The sequence below is a fragment of the Tachypleus tridentatus genome, chromosome 3, assembly GCF_004210375.1.
Source record: "Tachypleus tridentatus isolate NWPU-2018 chromosome 3, ASM421037v1, whole genome shotgun sequence".
In the NCBI taxonomy this organism is placed as follows: domain Eukaryota; kingdom Metazoa; phylum Arthropoda; class Merostomata; order Xiphosura; family Limulidae; genus Tachypleus; species Tachypleus tridentatus.
In genome coordinates, this window is record NC_134827.1 from 117,400,839 (window position 1) to 117,425,722 (window position 24,884).

A 24,884-nucleotide genomic window follows, 5' to 3' on the forward strand; every position below is an offset into this window, starting at 1 on the left:
GTGTGGGGTTCTACCCATATTGTTAGATATTATAATGGAAAGTAACATCATCCTAAACTCAAAATGTATTTCTGATAGATACTCACCTCCTCTCAGAATTCAATATCATCCTAAACTCAAAATGTATTTCTGATAGATACTCACCTCCTCTCAGAATTCAACATCATCCTAAACTCAAAATGTATTTCTGATAGATACTCACCTCCTCTCAGAATTCAACATCATCCTAAACTCAAAATGTATTTCTGATAGATACTCACCTCCTCTCACAATTCAACATCATCCTAAACTCAAAATGTATTTATGATAGATACTCACCTGCTCTCAGTGAAATGTAGCCTAGGTACAAATGTTGAGAGAGTCCTGGTTATGATACAGATTGTGTCACACTCCTATTGGTGGAGAGCTGATGCAGAGTAACTTACACGTAGATATGCAAAAGGAAGAGATGGAAGACAGTGGGAAGCATTGAAAATCTGTGCCGATAAAGTGTTATAACAAAAGCTACTTTGTGAGCAAATGTATCAGGAATACTAGTTTACTAAGGAGAAAAGTAAAAGAAGCTGATACTGCTAATTTCTTCATGTGTTTATGTTTTATCAGTCCTTAGAATATCCAATCTTTGGTCATCTTGGATCTTTCCTTTACAGTAACTTCTTCAGTTAGTAAACACTTCGATATTTCTCATTACATCGTACGTTTTTTTTTGTTCAAAACATCTATTTCAGGACTTCTTCAAAAGACTTTAACTGTTATCTGGACTCTAACACACACACGGAAATAACAGGTAAAATAATAATTTTATTTTAATAACACACTATATGCAACACTGCCATCTTTTAACAAAAATCTAAAATATTTCACTAATTGTTGATTTCTTTTCTATCCTTTTGAAACCATAAACATAATTTAACTTCAATGAATAGCCTGAGTTTTCTTTACAGTTTTTGGTATACTGGGTGGGGCTTCAATTTTAAATTCTGACCGCAGTTCATCCAAAGGCTGTTCCCATCTTCGTTCAAAGTAAATGTTCATTAGGAACTTGGACTGAAATCCACATCTAACAGCCCATGGGAGGAACATAGAGATGTACTGTTGTCTCTGACTAAAGTGTTAAAATACAGGTAACTGTTAAACTATGCATTCATATATTGTTGTCTCTGACTAAAGTATTAAAATACAGATTACTGTTAAACTACACATACATATACTGTTGTCTCTGACTAAAGTATTAAAATACAGATAACTGTTAAACTATGCATATATATACTGTTGTCTCTGACTAGAGTATTAAAATACAGGTAACTGTTAAACTATGCATTCATATATTGTTGTCTCTGACTAAAGTATTAAAATACAGATTACTGTTAAACTACACATACATATACTGTTGTCTCTGACTAAAATATTAAAATACAGATAACTGTTAAACTACACATACATATATTGTTGTCTCTGACTAAAGTATTAAAATACAGGTAACTGTTAAACTATGTATACATATATTCTTGTCTCTGACTAAAGTGTTAAAATACAGGTAACTGTTAAACTATGTATACATATATTCTTGTCTCTGACTAAAGTATTAAAATACAGATAACTGTTAAACTACACATACATATATTGTTGTTTCTGACTAAAGTATTAAAATACAGATAACTGTTAAACTACACATACATATATTGTTGTCTTTGACTAAAGTGTTAAAATACAGGTAACTGTTAAACTGTGCATACATATACTGTTGTCTCTGACTAAAGTGTTAAAATACAGGTAACTGTTAAACTATGCATTCATATATTGTTGTCTCTGACTAAAATGTTAAAATACAGATTACTGTTAAACTACACATACATATACTGTTGTCTCTGACTAAAATATTAAAATACAGATAACTGTTAAACTACACATACATATATTGTTGTCTCTGACTAAAGTATTAAAATACAGGTAACTGTTAAACTATGTATACATATATTCTTGTCTCTGACTAAAGTGTTAAAATACAGGTAACTGTTAAACTATGTATACATATATTCTTGTCTCTGACTAAAGTATTAAAATACAGATAACTGTTAAACTACACATACATATATTGTTGTTTCTGACTAAAGTATTAAAATACAGATAACTGTTAAACTACACATACATATATTGTTGTCTTTGACTAAAGTGTTAAAATACAGGTAACTGTTAAACTGTGCATACATATACTGTTGTCTCTGACTAAAGTGTTAAAATACAGGTAACTGTTAAACTATGCATTCATATATTGTTGTCTCTGACTAAAATGTTAAAATACAGATTACTGTTAAACTATGTATACACATACTGTTGTCTCTGGCTAAAGTATTAAAATACAGGTTATTGTTAAACTATGTATACACATACTGTTGTCTCTGACTGAAGTGTTAAAATACAGATAACTGTTAAACCACTAAAAGCTAGACATACTTTGGTTGGTTCTCAACTTGAAAACACATTGTCTAACTTAAGACACAAGTAATCAACACATAAGACAGGTAACTTATGAATACAACAGGAAGAACATTTTGTTCACATAAACACTTAACATGGTTAATTATCAAATAAAACAAAATCCACTTCACATAATACAATACTAAGCCTAACTTGTCATGTTTAAACTTAGACAAAACTGGGAATTTAATATAATTACAACTTTTCTGGTTAATTTCTTGAAAGTGTGACAGTTGTCATAAAAGATTCTTCAAATAATTAAATCAATATAAGGATAACGTTACAGTCTGGTTTCTATATGAACATTACAGTCTGGTTTCTATATGAACATCACAGTCTGGCGTCTAGTGGAACATTAGAGTCTGGTTTCTAATGGAACATCACAGTCTGGCGTCTAATGGAACATCACAGTCTGATGTCTAATGGAACATTATGTTTGTATTCCTTAACTATAATTTTTATGTTTTATTATTATTCTTTATTTGTATTATTTGTTGGTGTACAACCTTGAATTACAATTATACAGCTATTACAATGTTAACATCAACTAATGAATGATCAACTTCATCTCTTATTCACATACCCTTTCTTGAACCTGATTGGCCCAAACAATGCAGCTCCTATGCACATGGGAAGACCTGTCTGAATAGCTTCCACCCACTTTACAGCCACTTCCCCCTGCATGTTGGTAGGCATTCCCAAAATAGTGTGTATTAAGTCATGAACTTCTCGATATCGTTGCATGACGTAAGCCAAATTGAGATCATCCACGAACTGGACTGGCAGACGAGAATCCGGACTGACACCCTTGATAAAAACATTTGAGTTAATCACAGAATATGAAAAATAAAATGTAAACGTGGTCACAAGAATTAATATAAAGTACTGTTTAAAAAGTGAGTATTATTACAGTACTGTTTGAAAAGTGAGTATTATTACAGTACTGTTTGAAAAGTGAGTATTATTACAGTACTGTTTGAAAAGTGAGTATTATTACAATACTGTTTTAAAAGTGAGTATTATTACAGTACTGTTTAAAAAGTGAGTATTATTACAGTACTGTTTAAAAAGTGAGTATTATTACAGTACTGTTTGAAAAGTGAGAATTATTACAGTACTGTTTGAAAAGTGAATATTATTACAGTACTGTTTAAAAAGTGAGTATTATTACAGTACTGTTTGAAAAGTGAGTATTATTACAGTACTGTTTGAAAAGTGAGTATTATTACAGTACTGTTTAAAAAGTGAGTATTATTACAGTACTGTTTAAAAAGTGAGTATTATTACAGTACTGTTTGAAAAGTGAATATTATTACAGTACTGTTTAAAAAGTGAGTATTATTACAGTACTGTTTAAAAAGTGAGTATTATTACAGTACTGTTTAAAAAGTGAGTATTATTACAGTACTGTTCACAAAGTGACTATTATTACAGTACTGTTCACAAAGTGACTATTATTACAGTACTGTTCACAAAGTGACTATTATTACAGTACTGTTTGAAAAGTGAGTATTATTACAGTACTGTTTGAAAAGTGAGTATTATTACAGTACTGTTTGAAAAGTGAGTATTATTACAGTACTGTTTGAAAAGTGAGTATTATTACAGTACTGTTTAAAAAGTGAGTATTATTACAGTACTGTTTAAAAAGTTAGTATTATTACAGTACTGTTTAAAAAGTTAGTATTATTACAGTACTGTTTGAAAAGTGAGTATTATTACAGTACTGTTTAAAAAGTGAGTAGTATTACAGTACTGTTTGAAAAGTGAGTATTATTACAGTACTGATTGAAAAGTGAGTATTATTACAGTACTGATTGAAAAGTGAGTATTATTACAGTACTGTTTAAAAAGTGAGTAGTATTACAGTACTGTTTAAAAAGTGAGTAGTATTACAGTACTGTTTAAAAAGTGAGTAGTATTACAGTACTGTTTGAAAAGTGAGTATTATTACAGTACTGTTTGAAAAGTGAGTATTATTACAGTACTGTTTGAAAAGTGAGTATTATTACAGTACTGATTGAAAAGTGAGTATTATTACAGTACTGTTTAAAAAGTGAGTAGTATTACAGTACTGTTTAAAAAGTGACTATTATTACAGTACTGTTTGAAAAGTGAGTATTATTACAATACTGTTTTAAAAGTGAGTATTATTACACTACTGTTTAAAAAGTGAGTATTATTACAGTACTGTTTAAAAAGTGACTATTATTACAGTACTGTTTGAAAAGTGAGTATTACTACAGTACTGTTTGAAGAGTATTATTACAGTAGTGTTTGAAAAGTGAGTATTATTACAGTACTGTTTGAAAAGTGAGTATTATTACAGTGCTGTTTAAAAAGTTAGTATTATTACAGTACTGTTTGAAAAGTGAGTATTATTACAGTACTGTTTAAAAAGTGAGTATTATTACAGTACTGTTTAAAAAGTGAGTATTGCTACAGTACTGTTTGAAAAGTGAGTATTACAACAGTACTGTTTAAAAAGTGAGTATTGCTACAGTACTGTTTGAAAAGTGAGTATTACAACAGTACTGTTTAAAAAGTGACTATTATTACAGTACTGTTTAAAAAGTGACTATTATTACAGTACTGTTTGAAAAGTGAGTATTACTACAGTACTGTTTGAAGAGTATTATTACAGTAGTGTTTGAAAAGTGAGTATTATTACAGTACTGTTTGAAAAGTGAGTATTATTACAGTACTGTTTAAAAAGTTAGTATTATTACAATACTGTTTGAAAAGTGAGTATTATTACAGTACTGTTTGAAAAGTGAGTATTATTACAGTACTGTTTGAAAAGTGAGTATTACAACAGTACTGTTTAAAAAGTGAGTATTGCTACAGTACTGTTTAAAAAGTGAGTATTACAACAGTACTGTTTAAAAAGTGAGTATTACAACAGTACTGTTTGAAAAGTGAGTATTACAACAGTACTGTTTGAAAAGTGAGTATTATTACAATACTGTTTTAAAAGTGAGTATTATTACAGTACTGTTTAAAAAGTGAGTATTATTACAGTACTGTTTAAAAAGTGAGTATTATTACAGTACTGTTTGAAAAGTGAATATTATTACAGTACTGTTTAAAAAGTGAATATTATTACAGTACTGTTTAAAAAGTGAGTATTATTACAGTACTGTTTAAAAAGTGAGTATTATTACAGTACTGTTTGAAAAGTGAGTATTATTACAGTACTGTTTGAAAAGTGAGTATTATTACAGTACTGTTTAAAAAGTGAGTATTATTACAGTACTGTTTAAAAAGTGAGTATTATTACAGTACTGTTTGAAAAGTGAGTATTATTACAGTACTGTTTGAAAAGTCAGTATTATTACAGTACTGTTTGAAAAGTGAGTATTATTACAGTACTGTTTGAAAAGTGAGTATTATTACAGTACTGTTTAAAAAGTGAGTATTATTACAGTACTGTTTGAAAAGTGAGTATTATTACAGTACTGTTTAAAAAGTGAGTATTACTACAGTACTGTTTGAAAAGTGAGTATTACTACAGTACTGTTTGAAGAGTATTATTACAGTACTGTTTGAAAAGTGAGTATTATTACAGTACTGTTTAAAAAGTGAGTATTATTACAGTACTGTTTAAAAAGTGAGTATTATTACAGTACTGTTTGAAAAGTGAGTATTATTACAGTACTGTTTAAAAAGTTAGTATTATTACAGTACTGTTTGAAAAGTGAGTATTATTACAGTACTGTTTAAAAAGTGAGTATTATTACAGTACTGTTTGAAAAGTGAGTATTATTACAGTACTGTTTAAAAAGTGAGTATTATTACAGTACTGTTTAAAAAGTGAGTATTATTACAGTACTGTTTGAAAAGTGAGTATTATTACAGTACTGTTTGAAAAGTGAGTATTATTACAGTACTGTTTAAATAGTGACTATTATTACAGTACTGTTTGAAAAGTGAGTATTATTACAATACTGTTTTAAAAGTGAGTATTATTACAATACTGTTTTAAAAGTGAGTATTATTACAGTACTGTTTAAAAAGTGAGTATTATTACAGTACTGTTTAAAAAGTGACTATTATTACAGTACTGTTTGAAAAGTGAGTATTATTACAGTACTGTTTGAAAAGTGAGTATTACTACAGTACTGTTTGAAGAGTATTACTACAGTAGTGTTTGAAAAGTGAGTATTATTACAGTACTGTTTGAAAAGTGAGTATTATTACAGTACTGTTTAAAAAGTTAGTATTATTACAATACTGTTTGAAAAGTGAGTATTATTACAGTACTGTTTGAAAAGTGAGTATTATTACAGTACTGTTTGAAAAGTGAGTATTATTACAGTACTGTTTAAAAAGTGAGTATTATTACAGTACTGTTTAAGAAGTGAGTATTATTATTACAAGTGAGTACTGTTTAAAAGTGAGTATTATTACAGTACTGTTTGAAAAGTGAGTATTATTACAGTACTGTTTGAAAAGTGAGTATTATTACAGTACTGTTTGAAAAGTGAGTATTATTACAGTACTGTTTGAAAAGTGAGTATTATTACAGTACTGTTTAAAAAGTGAGTATTATTACAGTACTGTTTGAAAAGTGAGTATTATTACAGTACTGTTTTAAAAGTGAGTATTATTACAGTACTGTTTAAAAAGTGAGTATTATTACAGTACTGTTTAAAAAGTGAGTATTATTACAGTACTGTTTGAAAAGTGGAGTATTATTACAGTACTGTTTGAAAAGTGAGTATTATTACAGTACTGTTTGAAAAGTGAGTATTATTACAGTACTGTTTGAAAAGTGAGTATTATTACAATACTGTTTGAAAAGTGAGTATTATTACAGTACTGTTTGAAAAGTGAGTATTATTACAGTACTGTTTGAAAAGTGAGTATTATTACAGTACTGTTTGAAAAGTGAGTATTATTACAGTACTGTTTGAAAAGTGAGTATTATTACAGTACTGTTTGAAAAGTGAGTATTATTACAGTACTGTTTGAAAAGTGAGTATTATTACAGTACTGTTTGAAAAGTGAGTATTGCTACAGTACAGTTTGAAAAGTGAGTATTATTACAGTATTGAGTATTATTACAGTACTGTTTGAAAAGTGAGTATTATTACAGTACTGTTTGAAAAGTGAGTATTATTACAGTACTGTTTGAAAAGTGAGTATATTATTACAGTACTGTTTGAAAAGTGAGTATTATTACAGTACTGTTTGAAAAGTGAGTATTACAACAGTACTGTTTGAAAAGTGAGTATTATTACAGTACTGTTTGAAAAGTGAGTATTATTACAGTACTGTTTGAAAAGTGAGTATTATTACATTACTGTTTGAAAAGTGAGTATTATTACAGTACTGTTTGAAAAGTGAGTATTATTACAGTACTGTTTGAAAAGTGAGTATTATTACAGTACTGTTTGAAAAGTGAGTATTATTACAGTACTGTTTGAAAAGTGAGTATTATTACAGTACTGTTTGAAAAGTGAGTATTATTACAGTACTGTTTGAAAAGTGAGTATTATTACAGTACTGTTTGAAAAGTGAGTATTATTACATTACTGTTTGAAAAGTGAGTATTATTACAGTACTGTTTGAAAGTGAGTAGTATTACAGTTTGACTACAGTTTTTGAAAAGTGAGTATTATTACAGTACTGTTGTTTGAAAAGTGAGTATTATTACAGTACTGTTTGAAAAGTGAGTATTATTACACAGTACTGTTTGAAAAGTGAGTATTATTACAGTACTGTTTGAAAAGTGAGTATTATTACAGTACTGTTTGAAAGTGAGTATTATTACAGTACTGTTTGAAAAGTGAGTATTATTACAGTACTGTTTGAATTATTACAGTGTTTGAAAAGTAGTATTACACAGTACTGTTTGAAAAGTGAGTATTATTACAGTACTGTGTTTGAAAAGTGAGTATTACACAGTACTGAAAAGTGAGTATTATTACAGTACTGTTTGAAAAGTGAGTATTATTACAGTACTGTTTGAAAAGTGAGTATTATTACAGTACTGTTTGAAAAGTGAGTATTATTACAGTACTGTTTGAAAAGTGAGTATTATTACAGTACTGTTTGAAAAGTGAGTATTATTACAGTACTGTTTGAAAGTTATGAAGTACTGTGAAAAGTGAGTATTATTACAGTACTGTTTGAAAAGTGAGTATTATTACAGTACTGTTTAAAAAGTGAGTATTATTACAGTACTGTTTGAAAAGTGAGTATTATTACAGTACTGTTTGAAAAGTGAGTATTATTACAGTACTGTTTGAAAAGTGAGTATTAGTATGTTTGAAAAGTATTATTACAGTACTGTTTGAAAAGTGAGTATTATTACAGTACTGTTTGAAAAGTGAGTATTATTACAGTACTGTTTGAAAAGTGAGTATTATTACATTACTGTTTGAAAAGTGAGTATTATTACAGTACTGTTTGAAAAGTGAGTATTATTACAGTACTGTTTAAAAAGTGAGTATTACAACAGTACTGTTTGAAAAGTGAGTATTATTACAGTACTGTTTGAAAAGTGAGTATTATTACAGTACTGTTTGAAAAGTGAGTATTATTACAGTACTGTTTGAAAAGTGAGTATTATTACAGTACTGTTTGAAAAGTGTATTATTACAGTGAGTATTATTACAGTACTGTTTGAACTGTTTGAAAAGTGAGTATTATTACAGTACTGTTTGAAAAGTGAGTATTATTACAGTACTGTTTGAAAAGTGAGTATTATTACAGTACTGTTTGAAAAGTGAGTATTATTACAGTACTGTTTGAAAAGTGAGTATTATTACAGTACTGTTTGAAAAGTGAGTATTATTACAGTACTGTTTGAAAAGTGAGTATTATTACAGTACTGTTTGAAAGTGAGTATTATACAGTACTGTTTGAAAAGTGAGTATTATTACAGTACTGTTTGAAAAGTGAGTATTATTACAGTACTGTTTGAAAAGTGAGTATTATTACAGTACTGTTTGAAAAGTGAGTATTATTACAGTACTGTTTGAAAAGTGAGTATTATTACAGTACTGTTTGAAAAGTGAGTATTATTACAGTACTGTTTGAAGAGTATTACTACAGTACTGTTTGAAAGAATGAGTATTACAGTACTGTTTGAAAAGTATTATTACAGTGAGTATTATTACAGTACTGTTTGAAAAGTGAGTATTATTACAGTACTGTTTGAAAAGTGAGTATTATTACAGTACTGTTTGAAAAGTGAGTATTATTACAGTACTGTTTGAAAAGTGAGTATTATTACAGTACTGTTTGAAAAGTGAGTGTTTGAAAAGTGAGTATTATTACAGTACTGTTTGAAAAGTGAGTATTATTACAGTACTGTTTGAAAAGTGAGTATTATTACAGTACTGTTTGAAAAGTGAGTATTATTACAGTACTGTTTGAAAAGTGAGTATTATTACAGTACTGTTTGAAAAGTGAGTATTATTACAGTACTGTTTGAAAAGTGAGTATTATTACAGTACTGTTTGAAAAGTGAGTATTATTACAGTACTGTTTGAAAAGTGAGTATTATTACAGTACTGTTTGAAAAGTGAGTATTATTACAGTACTGTTTGAAAAGTGAGTATTATTACAGTACTGTTTGAAAAGTGAGTATTATTACAGTACTGTTTGAAAAGTGAGTATTATTACAGTACTGTTTGAAAAGTGAGTATTATTACAGTACTGTTTGAAAAGTGAGTATTATTACAGTACTGTTTGAAAAGTGAGTATTATTACAGTACTGTTTGAAAAGTGAGTATTATTACAGTACTGTTTGAAAAGTGAGTATTATTACAGTACTGTTTGAAAAGTGAGTATTATTACAAAAGTACTGTTTGAAAGTGAGTATTATTACAGTACTGTTTGAAATTATTGAGTATTATTACAGTACTGTTTGAAAAGTGAGTATTATTACAGTACTGTTTGAAAAGTGAGTATTATTACAGTACTGTTTGAAAGTGAGTATTATTACAGTACTGTTTAAAAGTGAGTATTATTACAGTACTGTTTAAAAGTGAGTATTATTACAGTACTGTTTGAAAAGTGAGTATTATTACAGTACTGTTTGAAAAATTGAGTATTATTACAGTACTGTTTGAAAAGTGAGTATTATTACAGTACTGTTTGAAAAGTGAGTATTATTACAGTACTGTTTGAAATTACAGTACTGTTTGAGTATTATTACAGTACTGTTTGAAAAGTGAGTATTATTACAGTACTGTTTGAAAAGTGAGTATTATTACAGTACTGTTTATTAAAAAGTGAGTATTATTACAGTACTGTTTGAAAAGTGAGTATTATTACAGTACTGTTTGAAAAGTGAGTATTATTACAGTACTGTTTGAAAAGTGAGTATTATTACAGTACTGTTTGAAAGTGAGTATTATTACAGTACTGTTTGAAAAAGTGAGTATTATTACAGTACTGTTTGAAAAGTGAGTATTATTACAGTACTGTTTGAAAGAAGTGAGTATTATTACAGTACTGTTTGACTGTTTTAAAAAAGTGAGTATTATTACAGTACTGTTTGAAAAGAAATTACAGTGTTTGTATTATTACAATACTGTTTAAAAAGTGAGTATTATTACAGTACTGTTTGAAAAGTGAGTATTATTACAGTACTGTTTGAAAAATGAGTATTATTACAGTACTGTTTGAATTATTACAGTACTGTTTGAGTATTATTACAGTACTGTTTGAAAAGTGAGTATTATTACAGTGTTTGAAAAGTATTATTACAGTACTGTTTGAAAAGTGAGTATTATTACAGTACTGTTTGAAAAGTGAGTATTATTACAGTACTGTTTGAGTATTAAAGTGTTTATTAAAAGTGAGTATTATTACAGTACTGTTTGAAAAGTGAGTATTATTACAGTACTGTTTGAAAAGTGAGAGTATTATTACAGTACTGTTTGAAAAGTGAGTATTATTACAGTACTGTTTGAAAAGTGAGTATTATTACAGTACTGTTTGAAAGTGAGTATTATTACAGTACTGTTTGAAAAGTAGTATTATTACAGTACTGTTTGAAAAGTGAGTATTATTACAGTACTGTTTGAAAAGTGAGTATTATTACAGTACTGTTTGAAAAGTGAGTATTATTACAGTACTGTTTGAAAAGTGAGTATTATTACAGTACTGTTTGAAAAGTGAGTATTATTACAGTACTGTTTGAAAAGTGAAGTGAGTTTGAAAAGTGAGTATTATTACAGTACTGTTTGAAAAGTGAGTATTATTACAGTACTGTTTGAATTATTACAGTGAAAAGTATTTATTACAGTACTGTTTGAAAAGTGAGTATTATTACAGTACTGTTTGAAAGTGAGTATTATTACAGTACTGTTTGAAAAGTGAGTATTATTACAGTACTGTTTGAAAAGTGAGTATTATTACAGTACTGTTTGAAAGTGAGTATTATTACAGTACTGTTTGATTATTATTACAGTACTGTTACTGTTTGAAAAAAGTGAGTAGTATTATTACAGTACTGTTTGAAAGTATTACACAGTACTGTTTGAAAAGTGAGTATTATTACAGTACTGTTTGAAAAGTGAGTATTATTACAGTACTGTTTGAAAGGTGAGTATTATTACACTGTTTGAAAAGTACTGTTTGAAAAGTGAGTATTATTACAGTACTGTTTAAAAAGTGAGTATTATTACAGTACTGTTTGAAAAGTGAGTATTATTACAGTACTGTTTGAAAAGTGAGTATTATTACAATACTGTTTGAAAAGTGAGTATTATTACAGTACTGTTTGAAAAGTGAGTATTATTACAGTACTGTTTGAAAAGTGAGTATTATTACAGTACTGTTTGAAAAGTGGATTATTACAGTACTGTTTGAAAAGTGAGTATTATTACAGTACTGTTTGAAAAGTGAGTATTATTACAGTACTGTTTGAAAAGTGAGTATTATTACAGTACTGTTTGAAAAGTGAGTATTATTACAGTACTGTTTGAAAAGTGAGTATTATTACAGTACTGTTTGAAAAGTGAGTATTATTACAGTACTGTTTGAAAAGTGAGTATTATTACAGTACTGTTTGAAAAGTGAGTATTATTACAGTACTGTTTAAAAGTGAGTATTATTACAGGTACTGTTTGAAAAGTATTATTACAGTACTGTTTGAAAGTGAGTATTATTACAGTACTGTTTGAAAGTGAGTATTATTACAGTACTGTTTGAAAAGTGAGTATTATTACAGTACTGTTTGAAAAGTGAGTATTATTACAGTACTGTTTGAAAAGTGAGTATTATTACAGTACTGTTTGAAAAGTGAGTATTATTACAGTACTGTTTGAAAAGTGATTACAGTATTATTATTATTACAGTACTGTTTGAAAAGTGAGTATTATTACAATACTGATTGAAAAGTGAGTATTATTACAGTACTGTTTGAAAAGTGAGTATTATTACAGTACTGTTTGAAAAGTGAGTATTATTACAGTACTGTTTGAAAAGTGAGTATTATTACAGTACTGTTTGAAAGTGAGTATTATTACAGTACTGTTTGAAAAGTGAGTATTATTACAGTACTGTTTGAAAAGTGAGTATTATTACAGTACTGTTTTGAATTATTACAGTGTTTGAAAAGTATTATTACAGTACTGTTTGAAAAGTGAGTATTATTACAGTACTGTTTGAAAAGTGAGTATTATTACAGTACTGTTTGAAAGTGAGTATTATTACAGTACTGTTTGAAAAGTGAGTATTATTACAGTACTGTTTGAAAAGTGAGTATTATTACAGTACTGTTTGAAAAGTGAGTATTATTACAGTACTGTTTGAAAAGTGAGTATTATTACAGTACTGTTTGAAAAGTGAGTATTATTACAGTACTGTTTGAAAGTGAGTATTATTACAGTAGTGTTTGAAAAGTGAGTATTATTACAGTACTGTTTGAAAAGTGAGTATTATTACAGTACTGTTTGAAAAGTGAGTATTATTATTACAGTACTGTTTGAAAAGTGAGTATTATTACAGTACTGTTTGAAAAGAGTATTATTACAGAGTATTATTACAGTACTGTTTGAAAAGTGAGTATTATTACAGTACTGTTTGAAAAGTGAGTATTATTACAGTACTGTTTGAAAAGTGAGTATTATTACAGTACTGTTTGAAAAGTGAGTATTATTACAGTACTGTTTAAAAGTGAGTATTATTACAGTACTGTTTGAAAAGTGAGTATTATTACAGTACTGTTTGAAAAGTGAGTATTATTACAGTGTTTGAAAGTGAGTATTATTACAGTACTGTTTGAAAAGTGAGTATGTTTTACATTATACTGTTTGAAAAGTGAGTATTATTACAGTACTGTTTGAAAAGTGAGTATTATTACAGTACTGTTTGAAAAGTGAGTATTATTACAGTACTGTTTGAAAAGTGAGTATTATTACAGTACTGTTTGAAAAGTGAGTATTATTACAGTACTGTTTGAAAAGTGAGTTTGAAAGGTGATTATTACAGTACTGTTTGAAAAGTGAGTATTATTACAGTACTGTTTGAAAAGTGAGTATTATTACAGTACTGTTTGAAAAGTGAGTATTATTACAGTACTGTTTGAAGTAAGTGAGTATTATTACAGTACTGTTTGAAAAGTGAGTATTATTACAGTACTGTTTGAAAAGTGAGTATTATTACAGTACTGTTTGAAAAGTGTTACAGACTGTTTGAAAGTGAGTATTATTACAGTACTGTTTGAAAAGTGAGTATTATTACAATACTGTTTGACTGTTTGAAAAAAGTGAGTATTATTACAGTACTGTTTGAAAAGTGAGTATTATTACAGTACTGTTTGACTGTTTGAAAAGTGAGTATTATTACAGTACTGTTTGAAAAGTGAGTATTATTACAGTACTGTTTGAAAAGTGAGTATTATTACAGTACTGTTTGAAAAGTGAGTATTATTACAGTACTGTTTGAAAAGTGAGTATTATTACAGTACTGTTTGAAAAGTAGTATTATTACAGTACTGTTTGAAAAGTGAGTATTATTACAGTACTGTTTGAAAAGTGAGTATTATTACAGTACTGTTTGAAAAGTGAGAGTATTATTACAATACTGTTTGAAAAGTGAGTATTATTACAGTACTGTTTGAAAAAGTGAGTATTATTACAGTACTGTTTGAAAAGTGAGTGAGTATTATTACAGTACTGTTTGAAAAGTGAGTATTATTACAGTACTGTTTGAAAAGTGAGTATTATTACAGTACTGTTTGAAAAGTGAGTATTATTACAGTACTGTTTGAAAGTGAGTATTACAGTACTGTTTGAAAAGTGAGTATTACAGTACTGTTTGAAAAGTGAGTATTATTACAGTACTGTTTGAAAAGTGAGTATTATTACAGTACTGTTTGAAAAGTGAGTATTATTACAGTACTGTTTGAAAAGTGAGTATTATTACAGTACTGTTTGAAAAGTGAGTATTATTACAGTACTGTTTGAAAAGTGAGTATTATTACAGTACTGTTTGAAAAGTGAGTATTATTACAGTACTGTTTGAAAAGTGAGTATTATTACAGTACTGTTTGAAAAGTGAGTATTATTACAGTACTGTTTGAAAAGTGAGTATTATTACAGTACTGTTTGAAAAGTGAGTATTATTACAGTACTGTTTGAAAAGTGAGTATTATTACAGTACTGTTTGAAAAGTGAGTATTATTACAGTACTGTTTGAAAAGTGAGTATTATTACAGTACTGTTTGAAAAGTGAGTATTATTACAGTACTGTTTGAAAAGTGAGTATTATTACAGTACTGTTTGAAAAGTGAGTATTATTACAGTACTGTTTGAAAAGTGAAATTACAGTACTGTTTGAAAAGTGAGTATTATTACAATACTGTGAAAGAGTATTATTACAGTACTGTTTGAAAAGTGAGTATTATTACAGTACTGTTTGAAAAGTGAGTATTATTACAGTACTGTTTGAATTAACAGTGTTTGAAAAGTATTATTACAGTACTGTTTGAAATTACAGTGAGTATATTATTACAGTACTGTTTGAAAAGTGAGTATTATTACAGTACTGTTTGAAAAGTGAGTATTATTACAGTACTGTTTGAAAAGTGAGTATTATTACAGTACTGTTTGAAAAGTGAGTATTATTACAGTACTGTTTGAAAAGTGAGTATTATTACAGTACTGTTTGAAAAGTGAGTATTACAACAGTACTGTTTGAAAAGTGAGTATTATTACAGTACTGTTTGAAAAGTGAGTATTGCTACAGTACTGTTTGAAAAGTGAGTATTATTACAAAAAGTGAGTATTATTACACTGTTACTGTTTGAAAAGTGAGTATTATTACAGTACTGTTTGAAAAGTGAATTATTACAGTACTGTTTGAAAAGTGATATTATTACAGTACTGTTTGAAAAGTGAGTATTATTACAGTACTGTTTGAAAAAATTGAGTATTATTACAGTATTGTTTGAAAGTGGAGTATGAGTATTATTACAGTACTGTTTGAAAGTGAGTATTATTACAGTACTGTTTGAAAAGTGAGTATTATTACAGTACTGTTTGAAAAGTGAGTATTATTACAGTACTGTTTGAAAAGTGAGTATTATTACAGTACTGTTTGAAAAGTGAGTATTACAGTACTGTTTGAAATTAGTGAGTAGTATATTACAGTACTGTTTGAAAAGTGAGTATTATTACAGTACTGTTTGAAAGTTTGAAGTGAGTATTATTACAGTACTGTTTGAAAAGTGAGTATTATTACAGTACTGTTTGAAAAGTGAGTATTATTACAGTACTGTTTGAAAAGTGAGTATTATTACAGTACTGTTTGAAAAGTGAGTATTATTACAGTACTGTTTGAAAAGTGAGTATTATTACAATACTGTTTGAAAAGTGAGTATTATTACAGTACTGTTTGAAAAGTGAGTATTATTACAGTACTGTTTGAAAAGTTTTACAGTAAAAAAGTGAGTATTATTACAGTACTGTTTGAAAAGTGAGTATTATTACAGTACTGTTTGAAAGAGTGAGTATTGTAGTATTATTACAGTACTGTTTGAAAAGTGAGTATTATTACAGTACTGTTTGAAAAGTGAGTATTATTACAGTACTGTTTGAAAAGTGAGTATTATTACAATACTGTTTGAAAAGTGAGTATTATTACAGTACTGTTTGAAAAGTGAGTATTATTACAGTACTGTTTGAAAAGTGAGTATTACAGTACTGTTTGAAGTGACAGTGTTTTGAAAACAGTACTGTGAGTATTATTACAGTACTGTTTGAAAAGTGAGTATTATTACAGTACTGTTTGAAAAGTGAGTATTTACAATACTGTACTGTTTGAACAGTACTGTTTGAAAAGTGAGTATTATTACAGTACTGTTTGAAAGTGAGTATTATTACAGTACTGTTTGAAAAGTGAGTATTATTACAGTACTGTTTGAAAAATTGAGTATTATTACAGTACTGTTTGAAAAGTGAGTATTATTACAGTACTGTTTGAAAAGTGAGTATTATTACAATACTGTTTGAAAAGTGAGTATTATTACAGTACTGTTTAAAAAGTGAGTATTATTACAGTACTGTTTGAAAAGTGAGTATTATTACAGTACTGTTTGAAAAGTGAGTATTATTACAGTACTGTTTGAAAAGTGAGTATTATTACAGTACTGTTTGAAAAGTGAGTATTATTACAGTACTGTTTGAAAAGTGAGTATTATTACAGTACTGTTTGAAAAGTGAGTATTATTACAGTACTGTTTGAAAAGTGAGTATTATTACAGTACTGTTTAAAGAAATATATTATTACAGTACTGTTTGAAAAGTGAGTATTATTACAGTACTGTTTAAAAGTGAGTATTATTACAGTACTGTTTGAAAAGTGAGTATTATTACAGTACTGTTTGAAAAGTGAGTATTATTACAGTACTGTTTGAAAAGTGTGAGTATTATTACAGTACTGTTTGAAAAGTGAGTATTATTACAGTACTGTTTGAAAAGTGAGTATTATTACAGTACTGTTTGAAAAGTGAGTATTATTACAGTACTGTTTGAAAAGTGAGTATTATTACAGTACTGTTTGAAAGAGTGAGTATTATTACAGTACTGTTTGAAAAGTGAGTATTATTACAGTACTGTTTGAAAAGTGTATTATTACAGTACTGTTTGAAAAGTGAGTATTATTACAGTACTGTTTGAAAAGTGAGTATTATTACAGTACTGTTTGAAAGTGAGTATTATTACAGTACTGTTTGAAAAATTATTATTACAGTACTGTTTGAAAAGTGAGTATTATTACAGTACTGTTTGAAAAGTGAGTATTATTACAGTACTGTTTGAAAAGTGAGTATTATTACAGTACTGTTTGAAGAGTGAGTATTATTACAGTACTGTTTGAAAAGTGAGTATTATTACAGTACTGTTTGAAAAGTGAGTATTATTACAGTACTGTTTGAAAAAATTGAGTATTATTACAGTACTGTTTGAAAAGTGAGTATTATTACAGTACTGTTTGAAAAGTGAGTATTATTACAGTACTGTTTGAAAAGTGAGTATTATTACAGTACTGTTTGAAAAGTGAGTATTATTACAGTACTGTTTGAAAAGTGAGTATTATTACAATACTGTTTGAAAGTGAGTATTATTACAGTACTGTTTGAAAAGTGAAGTATTATTACAGTACTGTTTGAAAAAGTGAGTATTATTACAGTACTGTTTGAAAAGTGACTGTATTATTACAGTACTGTTTGAAAAGTGAGTATTATTACAGTACTGTTTGAAAAGTGAGTATTATTACAGTACTGTTTAAAAAGTGAGTATTATTACAGTACTGTTTAAGAAGTGAGTATTATTACAGTACTGTTTAAAAAGTGAGTATTATTACAGTACTGTTTGAAAGTGAGTATTATTACAGTACTGTTTGAAAAGTGAGTATTATTACAGTACTGTTTGAAAAGTGAGTATTATTACAGTACTGTTTGAAAAGTGAGTATTATTACAGTACTGTTTGAAAAGTGAGTATTATTACAGTACTGTTTGAAAAGTGAGTATTATTACAGTACTGTTTGAAAAGTGAGTATTATTACAGTACTGTTTGAAAAGTGAGTATTATTACAGTACTGTTTGAAAAGTGAGTATTATTACAGTACTGTTTGAAAAGTGAGTATTATTACAGTACTGTTTGAAAGTGAGTATTATTACAGTACTGTTTGAAAAGTGAGTAGTTATTACAGTACTGTTTGAAAAGTGAGTATTATTACAGTACAGTGTTTGAAAAAAGTGAGTATTATTACAGTACTGTTTAAAAGTGGAGTATTATTACAGTACTGTTTGAAAGTGAGTATTATTACTGTTTGAAAGTAGTATTATTACAGTACTGTTTGAAAAGTGAGTATTATTACAGTACTGTTTGAAAGTGGGTTTGAAAAGTTATTACAGTACTGTTTGAAAAGTGAGTATTATTACAGTACTGTTTGAAAATTATTACAGTACTGAAAAGGTATTATTACAGTACTGTTTGAAAAGTGAGTATTATTACAGTTTGACTGTTTATTAAAAAAGTGAGTATTATTACAGTACTGTTTGAAAAGTGAGTATTATTACAGTACTGTTTGAAAAAGTGAGTATTATTACAGTACTGTTTGAAAAGTGAGTATTATTACAGTACTGTTTGAAAAGTGAGTATTATTACAGTACTGTTTGAGTGATTATTACAGTACTGTTTGAAAAGTGAGTATTATTACAGTACTGTTTGAAAAGTGAGTATTATTACAGTACTGTTTGAAAAGTGAGTATTATTACAGTACTGTTTGAAAAGTGAGTATTATTACAGTACTGTTTGAAAAGTGAGTATTATTACAGTACTGTTTAAAAGTGAGTATTATTACAGTACTGTTTGAAAGTGAGTATTATTACAGTACTGTTTGAAAAGTGAGTATTACACAGTACTGTTTGAAAAGTGAGTATTATTACAGTACTGTTTGAAAAGTGAGTATTATTACAGTACTGTTTGAAAAGTGAGTATTATTACAGTACTGTTTGAAAAGTGAGTATTATTACAGTACTGTTTGAAAAGTATTATTACAGTACTGTTTGAAAAGTGGAGTATTATTACAGTACTGTTTGAAAAGTGAGTATTATTACAGTACTGTTTGAAAGTGGTAGTATTATTACAGTACTGTTTGAAAGTGATATTATTACAGTACTGTTTGAAAAGTGAGTATTATTACAGTACTGTTTGAAAAGTGAGTATTATTACAGTACTGTTTGAAAGTATGTATTATTACAATACTGTTTGAAAAGTGAGTATTATTACAATACTGTTTGAAAAGTGAGTATTATTACAATACTGTTTGAAAAGTGAGTATTATTACAATACTGTTTGAAAAGTGAGTATTATTACAGTACTGTTTGAAAAGTGAGTATTATTACAGTACTGTTTGAAAAGTGAGTATTATTACAGTACTGTTTGAAAATTATTACAGTGAAAAATGTATTATTACAGTACTGTTTGAAGGTATTATTACAGTACTGTTTGAAAAGTGAGTATTATTACAGTACTGTTTGAAAAGTGAGTATTATTACAGTACTGTTTGAAAAGTGAGTATTATTACAGTACTGTTTGAAAAGTGAGTATTATTACAGTACTGTTTGAAAAGTGAGTATTATTACAGTACTGTTTAAAAAGTGAGTATTATTACAGTACTGTTTGAAAAGTGAGTATTATTACAGTACTGTTTGAAAAGTGAGTATTATTACAGTACTGTTTAAAAGTGAGTATTATTACAGTACTGTTTAAAAGTGTACTGTTTTGAAAGTGTATTATTACAGTACTGTTTGAAAAGTGAGTATTATTACAGTACTGTTTGAAAAGTGAGTATTATTACAGTAGTTTGATGGAGTATTACAGTACTGTTTGAAAAGTGAGTATTATTACAGTACTGTTTGAAAAGTATTATTACAGAGTATGAGTATTACAGTACTGTTTGAAAAGTGAGTATTATTACAGTACTGTTTTAAAAGTGAGTATTATTACAGTACTGTTTGAAAAGTGAGTATTATTACAGTACTGTTTAAAAAGTGAGTATTATTACAGTACTGTTTGAAAAGTGAGTATTATTACAGTACTGTTTGAAAACAGTACTGTGTGAGTATTATTACAGTACTGTTTGAAAGTGAGTATTATTACAGTACTGTTTGAAAATTGTGAGTATTATTACAGTACTGTTTGAAAAGTGAGTATTATTACAGTACTGTTTGAAAGTGAGTATTATTACAGTACTGTTTGAAAAGTGAGTATTATTACAGTACTGTTTAAAAAGTGAGTATTATTACAGTACTGTTTGAAAAGTGAGTATTATTACAGTACTGTTTGAAAAGTGAGTATTATTACAGTACTGTTTGAAAAGTGAGTGAGTTTATTACAGTACTGTTTGAAAAGTGAGTATTATTACAGTACTGTTTGAAAAGTGAGAGTATTATTACAGTACTGTTTGAAAAGTGAGTATTATTACAGTACTGTTTGAAAAGTGAGTATTATTACAGTACTGTTTGAAAAGTGTATTATTACAGTACTGTTTGAAAAGTGAGTATTATTACAGTACTGTTTGAAAGTGAGAGTATTATTATTACAGTACTGTTTGAAATTACAGTACTGTTTGAAGAGTATTATTACAGTACTGTTTGAAAAGTGAGTATTATTACAGTACTGTTTGAAAAGTGAGTATTATTACAGTACTGTTTGAAAGAAGTGAGTATTATTACAGTACTGTTTGAAAGTGTGAGTATTATTACAGTACTGTTTGAAAAGTGAGTATTATTACAGTACTGTTTGAAAGAGTGAGTATTATTACAGTACTGTTTGAAAAGTGAGTATTATTACAGTACTGTTTGAAAAGTTGAGTATTATTACAATACTGTTTGAAAAGTGAGTATTATTACAGTGTTTGAAAGACAGTGAGTATTATTACAGTACTGTTTGAAAAGTGAGTATTATTACAGTACTGTTTAAAAAGTGAGTATTATTACAGTACTGTTTGAAAAGTGAGTATTATTACAGTACTGTTTGAAAAGTGAGTAGTATTACAGTACTGTTTGAAAAGTGAGTATTATTACAGTACTGTTTGAAAAGTGAGTATTATTACAGTACTGTTTGAAAAGTGAGTATTATTACAGTACTGTTTGAAAAGTGAGTATTATTACAGTACTGTTTGAAAAGTGAGTATTATTACAGTACTGTTTGAAAGAATGAGTATTATTACAGTACTGTTTGAAAAGTGAGTATTATTACAGTACTGTTTGAAAAGTGAGTATTATTACAGTACTGTTTGAAAAGTGAGTATTATTACAGTACTGTTTGAAAAGTGAGTATTATTACAGTACTGTTTGAAAAAGTGAGTATTATTACAGTACTGTTTGAAAGTGAGTATTATTACAGTACTGTTTGAAATTAGTTTTGAAAAGAGTATTATTACAGTACTGTTTGAAAGGTGAGTATTATTACAGTACTGTTTGAAAAGTGAGTATTATTACAGTACTGTTTGAAAGAGTGAGTATTATTACAGTACTGTTTGAAAAGTGAGTATTATTACAAGAGTGGTGATAATACAAGTACTGTTTGAAAAGTGAGTATTATTACAGTACTGTTTGAAAAGTGAGTATTATTACAGTATTACAATACTGTTTGAAAAGTGAGTATTATTACAGTACTGTTTGAAAAGTGAGTAGTATTATTACAGTACTGTTTGAAAAGAGTGAGTATTATTACAGTACTGTTTGAAAAAGTGAGTATTATTACAATACTGTTTAAAAGTGGAGTATTATTACAGTACTGTTTGAAAAGTGAGTATTATTACAGTACTGTTTGAAAAGTGGAGTATTATTACAGTACTGTTTGAAAAGTGAGTATTATTACAGTACTGTTTGAAAAGTGAGTATTATTACAGTACTGTTTGAAAAGTGAGTATTATTACAGTACTGTTTGAAAAGTGAGTATTATTACAGTACTGTTTGAAAAGTGAGTATTATTACAGTACTGTTTGAAAAGTGAGTATTATTACAATACTGTTTGAAAAGTGAGTATTATTACAATACTGTTTGAAAAGTGAGTATTACTACAGTACTGTTTGAAAAGTGAGTATTATTACAGTACTGTTTGAAAAGTGAGTATTATTACAGTACTGTTTGAAAAATACTGAGTATTATTACAGTACTGTTTGAAACAGTACTGTGAGTAGTTATTACAGTACTGTTTGAAAGGTGAGTATTATTACAGTACTGTTTGAAAAGTGTGTAGTATTATTACAGTACTGTTTGAAAAGTAGAGTACTGTTATTACAGTACTGTTTGAAAAAGTGAGTATTATTACAGTACTGTTTGAAAAGTGAGTATTATTACAGTACTGTTTGAAGAGTGGAGTATTATTACAAGTACTGTTTAAAAAAATTGAGTATTATTACAGTACTGTTTGAAAAGTGAGTGTATTATTACAGTACTGTTTGAAAAGTGAGTATTATTACAGTACTGTTTTAAAAGTGAGTATTATTACAGTACTGTTTAAAAAAGTGAGTATTATTACAATACTGTTTGAAAAGTGAGTATTATTACAGTACTGTTTGAAAAGTGAGTATTATTACAGTACTGTTTGAAAAGTGAGTATTACTACAGTACTGTTTGAAAAGTGAGAGTATTATTACAGTACTGTTTGAAAAGTGAGTATTACAACAGTACTGTTTGAAAAGTGAGTATTATTACAGTACTGATTGAAAAGTGAGTATTACTACAGTACTGTTTAAAAAGTGAGTATTATTACAGTACTGTTTGAAAAGTGAGTATTATTACAGTACTGTTTAAAAAAGTGAGTATTATTACAGTACTGTTTGAAGTGGAGTATTATTACAGTACTGTTTGAAAAGTGAGTATTATTACAGTACTGTTTGAAAAGTGTGTATTATTACAGTACTGTTTGAAAAGTGAGTATTATACAGTACTGTTTAAAAAGTGAGTATTATTACAGTACTGTTTAAAAGTGGAGTATTATTACAGTACTGTTTGAAAGTGGAGTATTATTACAGTACTGTTTAAAGAGTGAGTATTATTACAGTACTGTTTGAAAAACAATACTGTGAGTATTATTACAGTACTGTTTGAAAAGTGAGTATTATTACAGTACTGTTTAAAAGTGAGTATTATTACAGTTACTGTTTGAAAGAGTGATATTATTACAATACTGTTTGAAAAAAATGAGTATTATTACAGTACTGTTTGAAAGAAGTGAGTATTATTACAGTACTGTTTAAAAGTGAGTATTATTACAGTACTGTTTGAAAAGTGAGTATTATTACAGTACTGTTTGAAAGAGTGAGTATTATTACAATACTGTTTGAAAAGTGAGTATTATTACAGTACTGTTTAAAAGGTGAGTATTATTACAGTACTGTTTGAAAAGTGAGTATTATTACAGTACTGTTTGAAAAGTGAATATTATTACAGTACTGTTTGAAAAAGTGAGTATTATTACAGTACTGTTTGAAAGTGGGTATTGAGATTATTACTGTACTGTTTGAAAAGTGAGGTATTATACAGTACTGTTTGAAAAGTGAGTATTATTACAGTACTGTTTGAAAGAAGTTGAGTATTATTACAATACTGTTTGAAAAGTGAGTATTATTACAGTACTGTTTGAAGAAGTTATTATTACAGGTACTGTTTGAAAGTGAGTATTATTACAGTACTGTTTGAAAAGTGAGTATTATTACAGTACTGTTTGAAAAGTGAGTATTATTACAACAGTACTGTTTGAAAAGTGAGTATTATTACAGTACTGTTTGAAAGTGAGTATTATTACAATACTGTGAGTATTAACAGTTACTGTTTGAAAGAGTGGTATTATTACAGTACTGTTTAAAATGTGAGTATTATTACAGTACTGTTTGAAAAGTGTGAGTATTATTACAGTACTGTTTGAAAGAGTGAGTATTATTACAATACTGTTTGAAAACAGTGGAATTATTACAATACTGTTTTGAAAGTGAAGATATTATGGTACTGTTTAAAAGTGAGTATTATTACAGTACTGTTTGAAAATTTATTATTACAGTACTGTTTAAAAATGAGTATTATTACAGTACTGTTTGAAAGAGTGAGTATTATTACAGTACTGTTTGAAAAGTGAATATTATTACGGTACTGTTTGAAAAGTGAGTATTATTACAATACTGTTTGAAAGAGTGAGTATTATTACAATACTGTTTGAAAGAAGTGAGTATTATTACAATACTGTTTGAAAAGTGAGTATTATTACAGTACTGTTTGAAAGTGAGTATTATTACAGTACTGTTTGAAGAAGTGAGTATTATTACAGTACTGTTTAAAGAGTGAGTATTATTACAGTACTGTTTGAAAAAGTGAGTATTATTTACTAGTTTGGTGAATATTGCTACAGTACTGTTTAAAAGTGAGTAT

The 24,884-nt window shown here is 27.7% G+C and overlaps 2 protein-coding genes across 3 annotated transcripts in view; one reads left to right on the forward strand and one right to left on the reverse strand.

Moving 5' to 3' along the window:
• Positions 1–781: 781 nt before the first annotated feature.
• The window catches only part of LOC143247845 (ubiquinone biosynthesis protein COQ4 homolog, mitochondrial-like), a 205,633-nt gene continuing 181,530 nt past the window's right edge, over positions 782–24,884 (reverse strand). The window contains exons 5-6 of one of the 2 annotated variants that reach the window (XM_076496386.1): positions 3,062–3,285; positions 782–1,105 (exon numbers count right to left, since the gene is read on the reverse strand). In XM_076496386.1, the coding sequence (XP_076352501.1) occupies positions 916–1,105; positions 3,062–3,285 (414 nt within the window). In that variant the 3' untranslated portion in view covers positions 782–915. Of the gene's footprint in view, positions 1,106–2,360; positions 2,404–3,061; positions 3,286–24,884 lie in introns of those variants that run through there. The other variant, XM_076496387.1, reaches the window with a different exon arrangement.
• Positions 24,462–24,884, forward strand: part of LOC143247893 (ubiquinone biosynthesis protein COQ4 homolog, mitochondrial-like) — an 8,913-nt gene continuing 8,490 nt past the window's right edge. Inside the window, 1 exon segment of the mRNA XM_076496447.1 lies at positions 24,462–24,477. Coding sequence (XP_076352562.1) covers positions 24,462–24,477 — 16 coding nt within the window.